This window comes from Microtus oregoni, unplaced genomic scaffold, assembly GCF_018167655.1.
Source record: "Microtus oregoni isolate MIOR12 unplaced genomic scaffold, Mior012 000015F_ref0000493, whole genome shotgun sequence".
NCBI classification, from domain to species: domain Eukaryota; kingdom Metazoa; phylum Chordata; class Mammalia; order Rodentia; family Cricetidae; genus Microtus; species Microtus oregoni.
In genome coordinates, this window is record NW_024543074.1 from 47,906,466 (window position 1) to 47,921,423 (window position 14,958).

Consider the following 14,958-nt stretch of genomic DNA (forward strand, 5'->3'; position numbering starts at 1 on the left):
ATTGTCAGCTCTGTTTGCTGTGGGAAGGATGGGGCTAAGCCTTGAGCCGGGTTGGATGCTGGGCAAACACACTGGCCCAGAGACTAATGTTCCCTCAAAGCCCGAGTGAGGATAGACGCTGTTATTCATGAGCCTGTGGGGTTTTGAGGGTGGTGGGCCTCAGGGTGCCGAGAAGGAGCAAGAATGGAGTAGGTGGCTGAGGACACTTGGACAGCAGTATGAAGCCAAAGAGAGTTGGGAAGAATGTGTCAGCACTACGCGTCACAGAGTAGCCCTAGATAGAGGTGCAGGTACAGGTTATACAGGTTAAATAATTGTAGGTGTGGGAGAGGTCAGGGCTGGGAGCTTGACCTTGAACCCAGGAGTAAGGGCAGGTCTGAAAGGCCACTGGGAAACTACCAAGATACAGGGCGTGGAGGACATGATGGCTGGAAGCATCCAAGGCTAGGGTGGGCCTGGGTGAGGAGCTTGAGCACCACTATCACAGGACTAAACCCAGAAGGGTCAAGAACAATGGCGGGAAGTGGCTGAGCTGTCACAGGCCTGGTTTCTACCTTCCCAGCCTAGCCAGGCTTCCTGCCTCTGTGGATACAATCAGGCCCCCACCCCTCCCCGCCTCTACTGAGAAGGGGTGGGGTGGGTACTGAGGTTCTTCCTCTCCTGGGCCAGTTCTAAGCAGCACACTGGCTGATAAGAACCTTCCAGCTGACTCTGTGACTGGCACCATGAAGGACGATGTGGCTCTTCTGGCTACTGTCACCCTCTTGGGAGTTCTGTTGCAAGGTGCGCTGGTTCCTGTTGGGGAGGCGGGTGCAATCTGCTGTCTGTCCTTCAGGTCCTTGGGTTAGGGAATGGGGGTACTTCCAGCCCATGCTCCAAACTCTTCTAGAGCTACTGGAGTCTTGGTGTCAAAGGGCCTGAGTCCTGGCTAAGGGGCGAGGAAGAAGCCCCAAAAGAATGTCTGCAGGGGAGCCGTGGCAAATGACATGGGTCAGGGTCTGGAGGAGTGCACAGCCAAGGGACCAGATGAAGGATGGCATCGATTGCCGAGGGGCCACTGAGGAAATGCGTGTCAGGCACCTGCCTTGTAGTGGGGGCTGGTGTCTGCTTGGAAGTATGATGCATAGCCGGATAGCTATGGGCTTAGATGGGGTGAGCCCTTGGGACAGGTACCTGGAGCATGTATCTGCCAGGTAGAGCTGGGCTCCTGATGTCTAAACAGAAACTGAGACAAGAGTTTCTGCCATTGTTTGGTGGCACTGAGACCCAAGCTTCAGTAAGCCTGGCCTGAGGCAGGGTCCCTTCTGGCTGGCTCTGTAGAAGGGAAACAAGGGTCTCTTAGTGACAGGACGTGAGCTTCCTGTTCCTGGTGCCAATTCTGTCCTGGGACACTGGCTTCTCAGGAACTAAAAGACTGGGGTCCAGACCTGAAGAACGGGAGGTGGGCATTTGCCTGTGCTTTGCAAGTCAAATAGTTCAGAAGTAGTATCCTGTTGCTCCGCCCACCGACAGGTGTTACTGATGCGTGCACCACGCCAGTCAATCCTCAGGCCAGGCCGACTGGGCCTCTCCAGAGAACACAGCTGATGGGGCAGGTCGGAGGAGGGAGTTAGAAGAGAGTCGCTTAGCGAGAGGCAGGGGGAAGAGGGCTAGGGGACAGGGTCTACCCTAGGCGCCACACCTGACTCCTACGTCCCACGGCCGTAGCCTACTTCTCCCTGCAGGTGATCTCTGCGCGCAGGGCTTTCCACGTGTCGCCGCCACTCACTTCTGGACCTCCCGAGTTCGAGCGCGTCTTCCGAGCCCAGTGAGTGTGGCGGATCCGGATGGGTTCGGGTGTCAGCCCAGTCCGGCCGCGCGCTCACCCACCGCGTCCCACGCAGGGTGAACTGCAGCGAGTACTTCCCGCTGTTCCTCGCCACGCTCTGGGTCGCCGGCATCTTTTTCCACGAAGGTGCGGGACGGCGCGGGGGTGCGCTCGGGGGGTGGTCCCCGGGTGGCGGGCGCGCGTGTTCACCGCGCTTGCCTGGCCTTTTGCAGGCGCCGCAGCCCTGTGCGGACTGTTCTACCTGTTTGCGCGCCTCCGCTACTTCCAGGGATACGCGCGCTCGGCGCAGCTCAGGTAACTCAGGCCGGACTTCCGGGAAAGCACGGCAGGGAAGGGTCGCTCCCGGACGCGGCTCTGCGGGTGGGAGGCGGTGATCGGCGGCTGGGGACCCGGGGAAAGAAAGCCTTCGGGGACCACAGGTGGGCCGACGTTCCCCGAGGAAGCGGGTCTAGCCCGGTGGGAGGGGCCTGAGCCTGAGGGGCGGGGCCGTCTGGCACGACGGGGGCGGAGTCTAAGTCTGTGGGGCGGGGCCTTGTCCAAACTCCCGCTGAGATCCGCCCGCAGGCTGGCTCCTCTGTACGCGGGCGCGCGCGCGCTCTGGCTGCTGGTGGCGATGGCCGCGCTGGGTTTGCTGGTCCACTTCCTCCCCGGCACGCTACAGGCAGCGCTCTTCAGAAGACTTCAGGCCCTCCTGCAGATGGCTTGAGGCGAAGGACCTCCGAGTCAGCGCTACTGGTGAAGAGCTTAGAGCAAAACGCAGGGGTGCCCGCTTCCGAATCTCAGTTTCTAATTAAAGTTCCCACGACTGTCCCGCCTACGTTCTCTGGGTCGAAGAAGGTTGCTTACCGAGGGCCCCATCCCCCGACGTAGCCAGGCTTTGGGAGGCGGCATGGGCTTGCTTGGATTGGAGCTTCTCTCACTATATATACCCTCCTCTAGATAGCACCTTGCCTGTGCCATTACCTCTGCCTTGACATTTATTTCCAGAGATAGCCACCCTTCACCCTCCTTTCTGTGCTTGTGGCTCTCTTTCCTCTCAGGCTGAACCTCAGCTGCTGGGATCTTGTGTGCCTTGTCCTCCACTTCCAGCCCCGACCTCACAACTAGAATCAGTTGGTCTTTCCCCAAGTGAGAACTGGGTTCCTGTTTTTGATCAGCCCTAGATCTCCAACATCAGATGAGTGTAGGTGTTCACGGTCCCTGCGGAGGCCCACATAGCAGTGAGCTTGACCAGGAATGTAGTCAGCAATAAGTTCTCTGAAGTGGACCTCAGGGTGCTTGAGGAGGGCCGGACTTGAGGAAGGTTGCTGACAAAACATCTCTAAATGACTTTCTTATCCTAGCTGGCCAGGGAAAATACTTCTCAAACAGGCCTGACATCGTGTGCAAAGGCCCTGAGGTGGGTGGAGATGGCCCATTTATTTTAGAGAAGACTATAGTCTCTAAATGAGCCAGATGCTGTGGTTCCTGGTTATAATTCCAGTACTTGGGAAGCTGTGGCATAAACTGAAGGCCAGCCTGAGCTACCGTGAGTTCCAGGGCAGCCTCACTGTCTCAGTTCCTCTGTACCCCCAACTCCTGGCCCTGCCACACACACATACCAGGGTTCTACTACATGAGACCAAGGGAAGAGGAACAGGGATGACACTGAGCACCACCATGAAAGGGGGTGGGGGAACAGGAAAGAAGTTGGCTAACACCTCCCCTACTGAAGCATTCAGGGGCTCAGGTCTTTACAATAGTTGGGGTGGGTGCTGTGATGCCACCCCAAGATGACAAGAGAATGCTTTGGAAGCGGATTCCTATAGAATAGGTAGGTACAACTTTGGGTCCATGAAAGCCCCAGTTACTGACTCAGTGGCCAAAACCTTCCTGCTAAGTGGGAATGAGATCATGCTGAGGTATGCCAACAGCGCACTGGGATACTTGACATGGTAAAAAGGGGGTTTGGGACTCAGTCTCTGGCACAACAGAGATCGAAGTCACCTTCAGTAAGTAGTCAGCCTGAACTGGAGGAGAATCTCCCAGTGGGAGGCCATGGGGGATAGGCCAAATACAGAGGCAGACAGGCAAGTGCCTGGCCAGAACAAGCACCTATGAGGCATACACTTCATTAATCCTTTATTACAAGTCACGCTCTTATAGAAGTATATGCGAACTTACGTGAAAAAATCAAATGTATCCAAGAATAAAAAACACAGCACATAAAGTAGTGTATGCATTCCAGTGTTTGCGCCGCAAACAGCGGGCGCCCAAGAAAAAGCTCTTCTAAAACGGCCTGGCTCAAGCCGACCGGCCAGGGGCAAACGGTTCGGTTCAGTTCTTTTTGGGCGGCAGCAGGCCGGCCCTCAGGCACAGTGTGGGGGCCGCCTGTCTCCTCTCGCGGCCCGGCGCAGCACCAGCTTCTGGGGCCTCCGGGCCAGCGGTGGACCCCAGGCCAGCCCGAGCCGCCTGCCAGGCAGAACCCTTTGGGTGGGGTGGATATGCCTGGTCCTTTGGGGCGGTGGCAGCAGCAGCAGCAGCAGCAACACCACCCTTGGAACCGTGGGCTCCAGAGCCGGCCATGGAGCACCCTTGGAAACCTTCCATTTAGTCGGCCTTTTTCAGAAAAATCTGTAAGAGTCAGGCTCAGGATGAGCAGGTGTCACGGGGCTTCTTATGGTCTAGCAGGCTGGTCCCATCCCAGCACCCAGCCAATCTCACCTCACTCAAGATGACCCATACCGGGGAGTCAGTCTGGATGGAGAGGCGCAGTGCTTCCAGGGGCCCAAAGGCAGGATCCACTTCCCCCTCGGCCACACCCTTGTAGAAGGAGCCTGTGGAAGGGCGATACCTAGAAGTAAAAACAAAGCCACACCCAAAAGCCCATCCCACACAGGCCCTGCCTTACTCACCAATTTGGAGGTAACCATCAGGGCTCCTAGGGTACCGAAGAGTGGCTGAGCGGCCCTCCTGAAGGGCCTCCTTCTCTGACTGCGGGTTCTGAGGACAAAGCCACAGGGCTGGAGTGGCTGGCCAGGAGGAGGCAGCCCCAGTCCTCACCCATACCCACCACACTCACGTCAAAGGGCAACACCTCCACGGAAGTGTTGAAGAGTTTATCTTCTGGGTGCTCAATGTTTCCGCTACGGAAGAAGAACCTGCAGGCGCCAAGCAGGCCAGTGAGCCATGAGGTACTGCCTGGGCACACTGCCCAGGTCCAGCAGAGAGGCCATGCCTAGGCTAGATCAGATGGGCCTCCAGGTGCTGGGGGGATACTGGGCACCATTTTGGACAGTACATGGGCTGTGCCAGGCAGCCAGGGCCTTCCCCTGAGGCTGTGGTGATGGTTGTCACCGAGTACCTAAAGATAGCTCTGCTTGCCTTAGTCCTCACAAGGTAGTTAATACTACTATGGGGAGTGCTTTTCAGTAAGGAAACAGGCATGGTGGGGTTAGATGGTGATGGGGGCAGATAATCCCCTCATAGAGACCCAGAAATACATGCTGAGGCCTCTAGCTCGTGTTCAGCCTGTCCTCTTCCCCGGGGAGCACTGACCGCTCAAGGCGCAGTGGCTGGAAGAAGCGGAAGCGGATAAAGTCTCCTGCAGCAGGTGTGAAGGCCCAGAAGAAATCCTCTCGCAAGTAGGCCTTCTCCAGGGTAAAATGCTGGTACGTCTTGAGGCTTGTGCTCACCTCCGCTGGGGGGTTCACATGCTCCTTCCGTAGAGCATGCTTTCCAAAATCTTTATCCTAGAGAAGAGCAGCAGGCATCAGTGGCATCCTCAGCCCGGCCTCTGCAGGGCTCTATCAAACTCTGTGGCATACCCACCTTCAGTTTCTGGATCTTGCCCGCCAGTGAGGAGTGAGTGCCCACATGCTGGAAGAGGGACGGCTTGAAGCGGATCCGGAGGTTGGCCTTCTGCCGGTCACAATGTTTCTGTGAACAGAGAGTGACACCTTAGGGTTTAGCTCAGCCCAGATTCCAAGGATAGGGCCTTTCCTTAGGATAACCAGGGGATTTCCTCAGCCAGCAGTGTTCTCTCCTTGCCAAAGAGGCACAGCCAAGAACACAGTATGAACTGGCAGCTGATGGCCCGCCTCCTTGGTGCTGGTTCCAAGCATCTCCTGCTCACCGCATCTTTCTCAGGGTTGCAGACTTTGACCCACAGGATGTGGTCCAGAAGCCAGTCAATGGGCTTGTCTCGGTAGAACATAAGGATGAATTCCACAATCAGGCTCAGATCCAATGATTTGAACATCTTCCCTGAGGGCAGGAATCATGGAAAAGGGTTGAGTGGAAAACACTGCTAAACCCTACTTCTTCCTCGTGGGGGCCAATGTGGAGCATCTCACAGCAAACCTGTGGGCAGACTTTGGGAAGGTGTGGGTTCAAGAAGACAGGGCAGGGCTGGGGACTCTGGGACATCCTCACACAGAGGGCGCTTCCAGCAAGGCTCTCTAGTGAGGTACTGGGGCTGTGAGATGGAGGGGCATAGGTGGGCTGAAGGGCTATCACCTGTCTAACGGGACCAGCACGGGGTGGCCTACCAATAAAGCCCAGCTGGGAGAACTCCAGGATCATCCAGTCCTCAGAGGGCTGCTGGAGGGCAAAGTTCCTCATAGTGCTCAAGTAGTTGGGCTTGGCTACAATGTCGTCCTCCAGCTGCACAGGGAGGAACAGTAGGGGGCTGGGAACAGGGCAGAAGTGGGGTCCCTCCCCCAAGTGTGACCATGTGCAGAGTAGGCAAGGGCAAAGTCAATCAGGGTTCAGGGTGGGCAGAAGAGCTTCCAGCTGACCTGCACATAGTAGATGCCTTTGGACTGTGCATACATCATGAGGAAGCAGTAATCGAGGTTCTGTTTGGTCCTCCACCTGGGGGCCAAGGGGAGGGGCTTTAGAAGCAGAGACAACTCCACCTCCAGGGGACTGCCACAGAGAAGCCCCTGAGGCAGGTAGGCCCCACCCGGCCCACCAGCCAGGGTCCTCCAAGGAGACATGGCCTGGCACCAACATACAGCTGGTGACTCTGAGCATAAGTACCTGACTCTCTCCTTGGGGTCCCCAAAGGACTCTCGAAGGCGGGAGAAGTCAGGGTAGAAGTGAGGGGAAGGGGAGATGACTTCCAGGAGCCCAGAATGGATCTCTGTGGGGAACCTAGGTGGGAGAAGATTCAGTGGGCAAAAGAAGGTTGGGAGCTCTCCAGACTGCCCTGCCCAGAAAGCTCACTGAGCAAACGCCCCTCTCCTCCACTATCCTCCTGAGGCACTGGGGCTCTGGAAAGGCTGGGGCCCTCACACACTTTCCCTCTTTTAACAGAGAAGGGAAGCCCCTCCCCCCACAGGCAGGTCTCCTCTTAGGGGAGGCAGGCATCTGGCTGCCCTCCCTCCAGCAACCTTTCCTGGTCGCTGGTACTCACAAGGCCTTGATGTTCTCTGTCACTGCCGAGGTGTACTGTGGGTCGGTCTGTGGGAAGACCAAGTACGCTTAGCTTACTACCCAAAATGGTCTGGAAGAGGGAGGGGCAGGAGTGTGGGCTTCAGATGTCCCCATATATAGGGGTGAGTGACTTCCTGTCCTGAGTGCCCAGAGAGATGAGGGGCTGAGCCTGGCTGTGATCACAGTTACAAGAAAACAGCCTTGTCAGGAGTGTGGGGTGAGGGGAACCAGATAACCAGTGTCTCCACAAGGGGGTGCAAAGATTCATCTTTGTAACTTTTTGTCTTGATCCATTTGCGAATGAAACTAAGACTGCAATTCTGTTGGTGTCCCTGTCCCCCTTGGTCCCCATGCCGTTCTCTTTTTATTTCTCTTTTTCGGTGGATCGTTACTGTGTCTTCCCCTCCATGTTCCTGTATCCCCAGGCCCTGGGCCACTCGCCTCGGCGATCAGCACCACGATGACTGAGTCTTCCTTCTCCTGTGGGCTCAGCTCCGAGATGAGCGAGTGCAATGTGTCAGTCAGGTACGAGTGCACCTCGCGCCTCACGCTTGGAATGCCCATCACCACGGACACTGCAGGGGCGCGGAGGGGTGACACTGGGCAGGGCTCCGGGGGGGGGGGGGACAGCCTTTCTGCCCGTCTCTCGCCCCTCCCGGGTCACGCCCATACCTCCCGTGCGGCCCTGGCCCACCCGCACTGCGGGTTGCAGACTGCTCTCCTTAGCCAGCAGGTGTGGCAGATGGTGGAAGACAGTGGGCAGATGAAGCACGTGCCTGTTTGAGACGTTCCACGGCTTCAGTCGCGGATCCTCTGGGTGGTTGGGAAAGGGACAGGTCAGATTTTGCTGGGCCTGAAAACAGCCCAGCTCTGCAGACCTCCATGTATCCCATCCCGCTGGAGCTCACCAGTTAGGCGTCCCCAAGTACGATTGCCCTCTCCGTCCCGCAGAGCCTGCCTCTCAGACACTGCCCTCTTGATCTCGTCCAGCACCAGGTTTAGCTCCTTAGAGCGCTTCAGGCTCTCCTGCTCAGCCGCGTGCAAACGGTCTCGCAGTGCCAGAAACTCCCGCTGGTAAATGTCCACCACGTCACCTGGTGGGGAGCAGGGGGGTGACACACACAGGCTAACATCAGGGAACAGTCGCTTGCAGACCCAGCCCCACAGCATGCCTGTCTGTGCAACAGCGCACCTGTAAAGGTATGCCTGCCACACCCCAACTAGGGGACACACACCAGTTCATGTGAAGTTACTGATGTTCAGCCTGGGGTTGAAAAGCCCCAGCAAGAGGATCCTCCCCAGCCAGTTCTCTCATCCTTTAACGTACCCAGGATGGGAAGGGGTATGATCACCTTCCAGGCCTGGGGCAGTCGTAAGTACAGGCTGGGACCGCCTCAGACTGAACCCTCTCCACCCACGGAGTCCCAAAGTCCCCTCTTGCTTTTGAAGACTGTGCCCCTTGCTGGGAGTCAGACACCCAGAGTCCCAATTCAGGGCACAAGGACACAGCTCTTCCTCAAGAAGCTCCTAAACCCCAGCCTTCTGCCTCTCTCCTGCCCTCCCTTCAAGGTTGCAATGACAGACAACCCCATTCTTAAGGCTCTATGGCTATAGCCAGCCTCCCGAGACTCTCGCCCTAAGTCTGAGTCAGGCTGGTCCAGAGTACCTGTGACTGTGTGCTCCTGCAGGGTGTATGGGTGTGTATGTGGTGTGCGGGGGGTGGGGGTGGGCTGCTCTTTGCTCATGGTTGTCACTAATTGCTCACTCACTGGGTTCTTTCTACCTCACACCCACTCAGCAGAGCCCAGTCCACCTCCATGCTCACATCAACAGATGAAGTTGACTAACGAGCCCAGGGATTGCTCAACCAGTCCACAGCCAGAGCCCCAACCACAAGTGAACTGTGCTAGGCTTGGATCACCTAGAAGGTCCCTGCCACCCCAAGGAGAACTGCCAGACCCTCAGCTCTGCTCCAGAGCTAACAGCAGCAGGACCCAGATAGGAGGAGTAATTGGGGCCCTGAGGGGAGCTGCCTGAGGGTGGAGGAGAGTCTCCAGGGTGAGAAGCACCTGGGCCTCGCTGGTGGGGGGGGGGGGGGGCGCAACAGCAAGAAGGATAAACAGTATCTCCCTGGCTAGGGGCCAGCAGCAGCCTGCCAGGCTGGGTAGTCAGGCCTTTGTCTGGTTAGCTTCTGTCCTCTTGCTTTGCTACCATGTACACCTCCCTCTGCTTTGTCAGATGTCTGGCTTCTGCACAAGCTGTTTCTTCTGCCTGGATCCCACATCATCTGCCCCTAGCCTTCAAGGCCTTTTCTCTGAGTCTAGGAAGCCTTTCCAAATCCCACCCCATCCCCAGGCATCAAATCCTTGGTGGGCAAACAGCACCAGAAGGCGGGATGAGTGGCCGGCAGAGGGAAGGTGAGGCTCAAGGCAAGTGGAGTCACTTCAGGACACTTCCTCCTCAGAGCAACCAGGGCAGGTCAAAGGGGAGGAATGCCGAGGAAAAGGAAGAGAGTTGGAGACAGAAAAGTCAAGTGGATTCTGTTGAGGCATCCCTTACCTGAGGAGCCCCCCCTCCCCCAATCCCAATATTATACCCTGTCTTACCCAGGGCTAATGTCCCAGGCCACACCCAGGCTTAGGAACAGACTGAAGGGGAAGGAAGAGGGAATCGAGTTACAGGATCTGTGAGACTCAGAGCTGGGCTTAGGGGCCAGGTTACCCTGGAAACCTGACCCTTGAACACTGAGATCCCACCCACAACCTCACTCTCCCAGCACTGAGCTATACCAACAGGACACAGAGTGGAGGGATAGAGGTACCCAGGCCGTCAGAGCCAGCCAGGGAGGTAGTTCACAGTGGCCTAGACAGACAGGTGCCTCCCTCGTTCTAGATGGGAAGCCCCTGCCTTCCCCTCACGGTGGAGTTAAAGGGCAGCCTGTATCACTGGCAGTATCCCAAGCAACACTGAGGGGGGCCGTGGAGGAGACAGAGGAAATAGCACAGATCTCAGACCTGCTCTGCTCTGGAAGTAAGCCAAGATCTGCCTGCATTAGACTGCCTCAGGTAGGTCATGGTGGGCAGCACTTCTCTGAACCGTTCTGACCGTCCAAGCCTGGACACCACTGGATCCCTATCCTGGCCTCCCTTCCTAAGGCCAGTGCTCTGTTTACCAGCAAGTAACGGCCCCTTGGGTTCCTGGGCCTGGCTGCCGTCCATGTTCCGACGCTGCTGTCACTTCTCTGAACTCCGCAGGACCTCTCCCTGAGAGGCCCACCATACTCTTCCGGCCCGGTTCTGTCTGCTGTTGCTCACTCTAAGAGTCCAGTGATCTTATTCCCAGGTCTACTGACTGGGGGGTCCCCTCTGCCCTTGCATCCTTCAAATCCAGAAACTCAAGCTGTGTGACTGCCTCCCTATGGGTTGTTCTTAAAGTGGGGGACTTCACTAGACCATCCCGGCAACCCACACCTCTGGTGAGCTGGGTCGTGAGGTAGGTGAGTCATAAGGGCCTGGGGACTCTTTGGTCTCTCTGGGTGTGTGGAGCAGGTCAGGATAGGGCTTCTTGGGAAGCAGAGGGCCTTCCATCCACAGTTTCCTATCCCAGGGAAATGGGATGGAGCTGGCCCGGGGGTGGACTGCAACACTGGCCATACTATAATAGACGATTCTGGCTACGGGCCTGTGATACTCTGCAAGCAGGATTTTAAACACACCCTGAGGCTCACAAACCGCAATATTCCACCTGGTTCCCTCCTGGCAGAGGAAACAGATTTCAGAACCAAGCTGGGGTACAGACTTTGCACATTGTACTTAGAGAAGGGGAAATAAGCTCAGGACCATAGGGCAGTACCAAGCCTAGCCAAAGGTCTGCTATGAACTGCAAGAAGGCAGGACGCAGAGGTGGGGAGCAGCAGGTGCTCGCTCTGTCTCCAGGTCTCGCAGCCTCCTAGGATTCTAGGAGAGGAATGGTCCATCACTGTTATCTGGTCCAGTGAGAGCGTAAGCCTGGACACTGAGGAGGGCTGGGTGGTTGTCTCTCCTCAGGTGCAAGTTCAGCAGCTGCTTAGCTGAGGCTATAGCTTGATCCCTCAATGTCTGGCTGCTTCAATGGATATAGCCAAGGCTGCATTTGAACCTGGATCCTGAACCCTAGGAGCATCTGGCCAAGTCTGAGTCCTTCCCATTCTTAGCCCAGGCTTCTAGGGTGACCCCTGTTCCTGCTGTCTCTTTCCTCTCTGGCTTCCCGCCTACATCCTCCCTTCCGGTTCTTCTTCCTTTCTCTTAAGTACTGGGTCCTCTCCTGAGCCCTATAGCCACTGCAAACTGGGAACCAGCTCCAATCTAGCGGCTGACTAAGTGTGGCTTCACTATGAGCTTCCTACAGAGTTGTCGGCATGGAAGAATGAGAAGGGTTCACAGCCCGGATTCCTGATGTCCAGACCCCTGGCCTTGCTGGACACCCTTGGAAACAGTATAGCCCCCGGACAGGGCTGGCCAGCCACCACCCTCTCCTCTCCGTGGCACAGGTTCCTGGGCCTGTTGTCCCTCAGGAAGAAGAACTCTGCATCTGAGCCCCACCCTTCCCTGGCTCTCTTGCTCCCCAGGCCCTCAGAGTGCCAGTCTCCTGGTTACTCCCTCAGGAGGTGTCCTGACATCAGTTGGGCCACACGACTGTTGTAGGAAGCACACAGGAGCCACTGCCTAACGGAGGGTGAGACACAAGGGCTAATGGCCTGCCCTCAACCAGACAACCTGGCCGCAGTTCTTCAGACATGGCTTTACTACAGCCTCCATGGCCACTCTCCCAAGGGCTCAGAGTGTCCTGGGTGACACGCCCTACCTACAGAGAACTCTGCCTCAGCCAAACCCGTTCCTGATAGCTCATCCCATCCCACCGCCTTTGCCCTGACCACACACACTCTCTCTCTGTCAGGCTTTAGGAAATCTCTTCAGAGTTCCAGGCTTGTGTTTCTCTTAAGGCCAGTCCAGGCCTCCACCAAAACAAGACAAGTCCCAGAGAAGGCTGAGCTGCACTGGGCTGACGAGGCAGGAGCCTGGTGGTGGGAGGTGGACTTTCCCCTTGCCTCTTTCCCCAGGCTCATTTAACATAACCTGGGGGGACTGAAAGCCAGCCTGAGGAAGGGAGAGGGCTAGCTTGTTGCAGCCTGATATGACAGGAAGACCAGAGGCAGGCAGGAAGGAAGCAGCTTTTGGATGGGCAACTCAACCTAGCTCAGAGGAACTCCGGACAGTGTTAGGGCCTGCGCCCCTCTACTCCCAAGAGGGCTGGCCAGGCCCAGAGGCCATAGTGTGGATTGGCCAGCCTGACCAAGCTTCAAAGGTGTATCAGGGAGCTGAGGTGGGCCAAGAAAACCACACCAAATGGCCACATATCAGGGTTCCCGAGTTAGTTGATCAGGACGCCCTCTAGGAGTCCTGATGCCCAGAGCCAGGAAGAAGACTGTAGGCCCCCCGGAGAGCAGCACTCACAGGGACGGGCTGCAGCCGAGCGCACCAGTGAATGGGGCAGGAGGATGGATGCCTTAACTGTTCTCCTCACCTGTCTCAATAACACTGTCTGCTCTCGTCTGTGCCGGCAGCGCGTTCTCTGGGTGCCCCCTGATTACAACTACCTCCGTGACCTTGTGCCTCTGCCCCTCGGTGGGAACTCCATAGGTCCTTAACTTGCCAGTGGGAGCGCCCGCCCCTGGCATGGGAATAACCGCAGGCAGAGAGGCCAGTCCAGAGCGCCACACGGAGAGACCGGGAACTGGTCACCGCTGGCTCGCCCGCCCTCCTCGGCCCGGCCGACCCGGGGAATTTCGTTACGCCAGCAGCAAACAAGTGGGGCGACAATGGGAGGGGCTCAGGTGCACCCGGCGCGGGCCTGCGCGGGCGGCGACGGGGTGGGGGCTCACCTTTCTGGCCGCTGAGCGCCGCGTACCAGGAGAGCGAGAGGAAGGCGCACAGGCAGAAGAGCAGCAGCGTCAGGAAGGTGCCATTGCGGAGCCTCATCTCCCCCGGTGCGCGGCGGGCGCCGGCGGGGCCGAGGCCGCATGGCCCGGGGAACCGGGGCCGGGGCGCGGGGGCCGGGAGGCGGCGGGGGCCCCGGCCCCGGAGCGCGGGGGAGCTGCGGGCCCGGGAGAGGCGGCTACGGTCTGGGCGGGAATAGGGACGGGCGGGAGCCGGACTGGCTGCTCCTCCGCGGTGCGCGGCGCTAGCGGCCTCGTTCGGAGGCTGGGCCGGGGCCGGGCAGGGTTGGGCAAGGCGGCAAGAGCCGCGGCCCGGCTGGATCCGGGACCGCCGCCGAGACGACGGCGAAGGGCGGGGCGACCGGGATTTAAAGGGGCCGCATCACCCGCTGCCGCTGGGAGCACCACGAGGGGGCGGGGTGGGAGGCCAGCGCCCGGGATCTCGGTGGGCCCGACTCGGGGCCACGGCTTGCGCGTGGAATAGCGCGCTCCGAGGGAGAGGTGGTCTAGTCTCAGGAAAGTCGAGGCTACGGTGGTGATGAATGAAGGTCAGCTCCTGTGCAGCAGGGACAGACCACGGAGGGGCCAGCCCCACAAGTCGGCTTCCAGGAAGATCTCATGGACCTTCAAGCCCTCCTCCCGATCGAGAGGGTCTAGGCTTGGGAGGGGACCCGAGAGACCCGGCTGAGGTTCTCTCTAGATAACCAGCACGGCCAGGAGTGCCCACTGCCCTCTCCTGCGCCCACCAGTACCGCCTTCCCAAGACATTCTCTGCTGCGCCTCGGACGGTATGCTGTGGACGGGGGAGGCGCTCCTACTCTATGGAACAAGGACAATGGGCCGCTCTCAGGAGTAACAGAGTCGTTGTCTGTAGGAGTAGAGCACCCTCCGGAGCCCAGCCGGCTAGCTTCCCTGTGCCAGCGTGCCGTGGGCGAGAGTCGGGCTCAACCTGCAGTTTAGAGGGGCACCAGGTCCGCGGGGTGACTCCGGGCTCTGGCTCCAATTTGTACAGCGACCGCCTCAGCTTTTATTGCTGGTCTGGTCTCGCACTTTCATACAGGGACTCATTACAGACTTTCTCTGCTGAACCGGGAACTGGACACATAATGAAAGGACTGGTTGGGCCAGGAGGGCAGCTTCTGGGCATGCATTTTGGTAGCGCCATGTCTACTTCCCTGCTTGGGCCTCACCGCCATTCAAAATGGAACCAAATGCTACTTTGTAAAATGGAGCTACGCAGGACCCGCGTGATGACTGCTACTAACTCGAGTTCCATTCCTCGGGAAACACATGGTGGAAGAAGTGAAACAACTGCGATTTGTTCTCCGATCTTCGCATGCTAGCTGTGGTCACACACACACACACACACACACACACACACACACACGCCTGCATTTGTGTGTATGTCCAGGAGGGCCCTGCTGGGGATGGTGTCCCCTTCGGGTGTGTGATCCAGAGGCCAGCCAGGACTGCACAGTAAAATCTTGGGGCGGTGGGAGGGGTGTCAGGTGACCCACAGAAGGCAAGGCACAGCTAGAAAGCCGCCGTTTTACAGTTTGGAGTGCCTTCGAGCAGGTTACAGCCTTATTTCCACACTTAATCTTGTTGGAGCCCTCTGAAGGGAGTGCTTACTGCTTACTCTTATTCTTCCAGAGGACCCAAGTTAGGTTCTCAGCAGCCATATCAGGTGGCTCACAATTCCCTGTAACTCCAGCTCTGTGGGGATCAGACACCTCCA

At 57.8% G+C, this 14,958-nt stretch overlaps 2 protein-coding genes across 3 annotated transcripts; one reads left to right on the forward strand and one right to left on the reverse strand.

Annotated features, from left to right (window-relative positions):
• Positions 1-691: 691 nt before the first annotated feature.
• Positions 692-2,635, forward strand: Ltc4s (leukotriene C4 synthase). The gene is made up of 5 exons (XM_041665706.1): positions 692-783; positions 1,708-1,807; positions 1,884-1,954; positions 2,041-2,122; positions 2,393-2,635. Exons 1-5 carry the CDS (start codon positions 726-728, stop codon positions 2,532-2,534), a joined length of 453 nt encoding a protein of 150 aa, XP_041521640.1. The 5' UTR covers positions 692-725; the 3' UTR covers positions 2,535-2,635.
• Positions 2,636-3,936: 1,301 nt separating this feature from the next.
• On the reverse strand, positions 3,937-13,967 carry Mgat4b (alpha-1,3-mannosyl-glycoprotein 4-beta-N-acetylglucosaminyltransferase B). 2 transcript variants are annotated; one of them, XM_041664057.1, is made up of 15 exons: positions 13,167-13,967; positions 8,155-8,340; positions 7,919-8,059; positions 7,688-7,821; positions 7,227-7,273; positions 6,851-6,964; positions 6,607-6,682; positions 6,358-6,472; positions 5,943-6,073; positions 5,639-5,746; positions 5,366-5,559; positions 4,890-4,968; positions 4,723-4,810; positions 4,532-4,644; positions 3,937-4,441 (listed from the first exon to the last, which is right to left on the reverse strand). In XM_041664057.1, the coding sequence occupies exons 1-15, from the start codon at positions 13,261-13,263 to the stop codon at positions 4,418-4,420; spliced, it is 1,647 nt and encodes a 548-aa protein (XP_041519991.1). In that variant the 5' UTR covers positions 13,264-13,967; the 3' UTR covers positions 3,937-4,417. The 2 variants fall into 2 exon arrangements, with proteins under 2 accessions (XP_041519991.1, XP_041519989.1); XM_041664055.1 differs by lacking the exon at positions 13,167-13,967 and adding an exon at positions 12,809-12,977.
• Between the last annotated feature and the right edge of the window lie 991 nt (positions 13,968-14,958).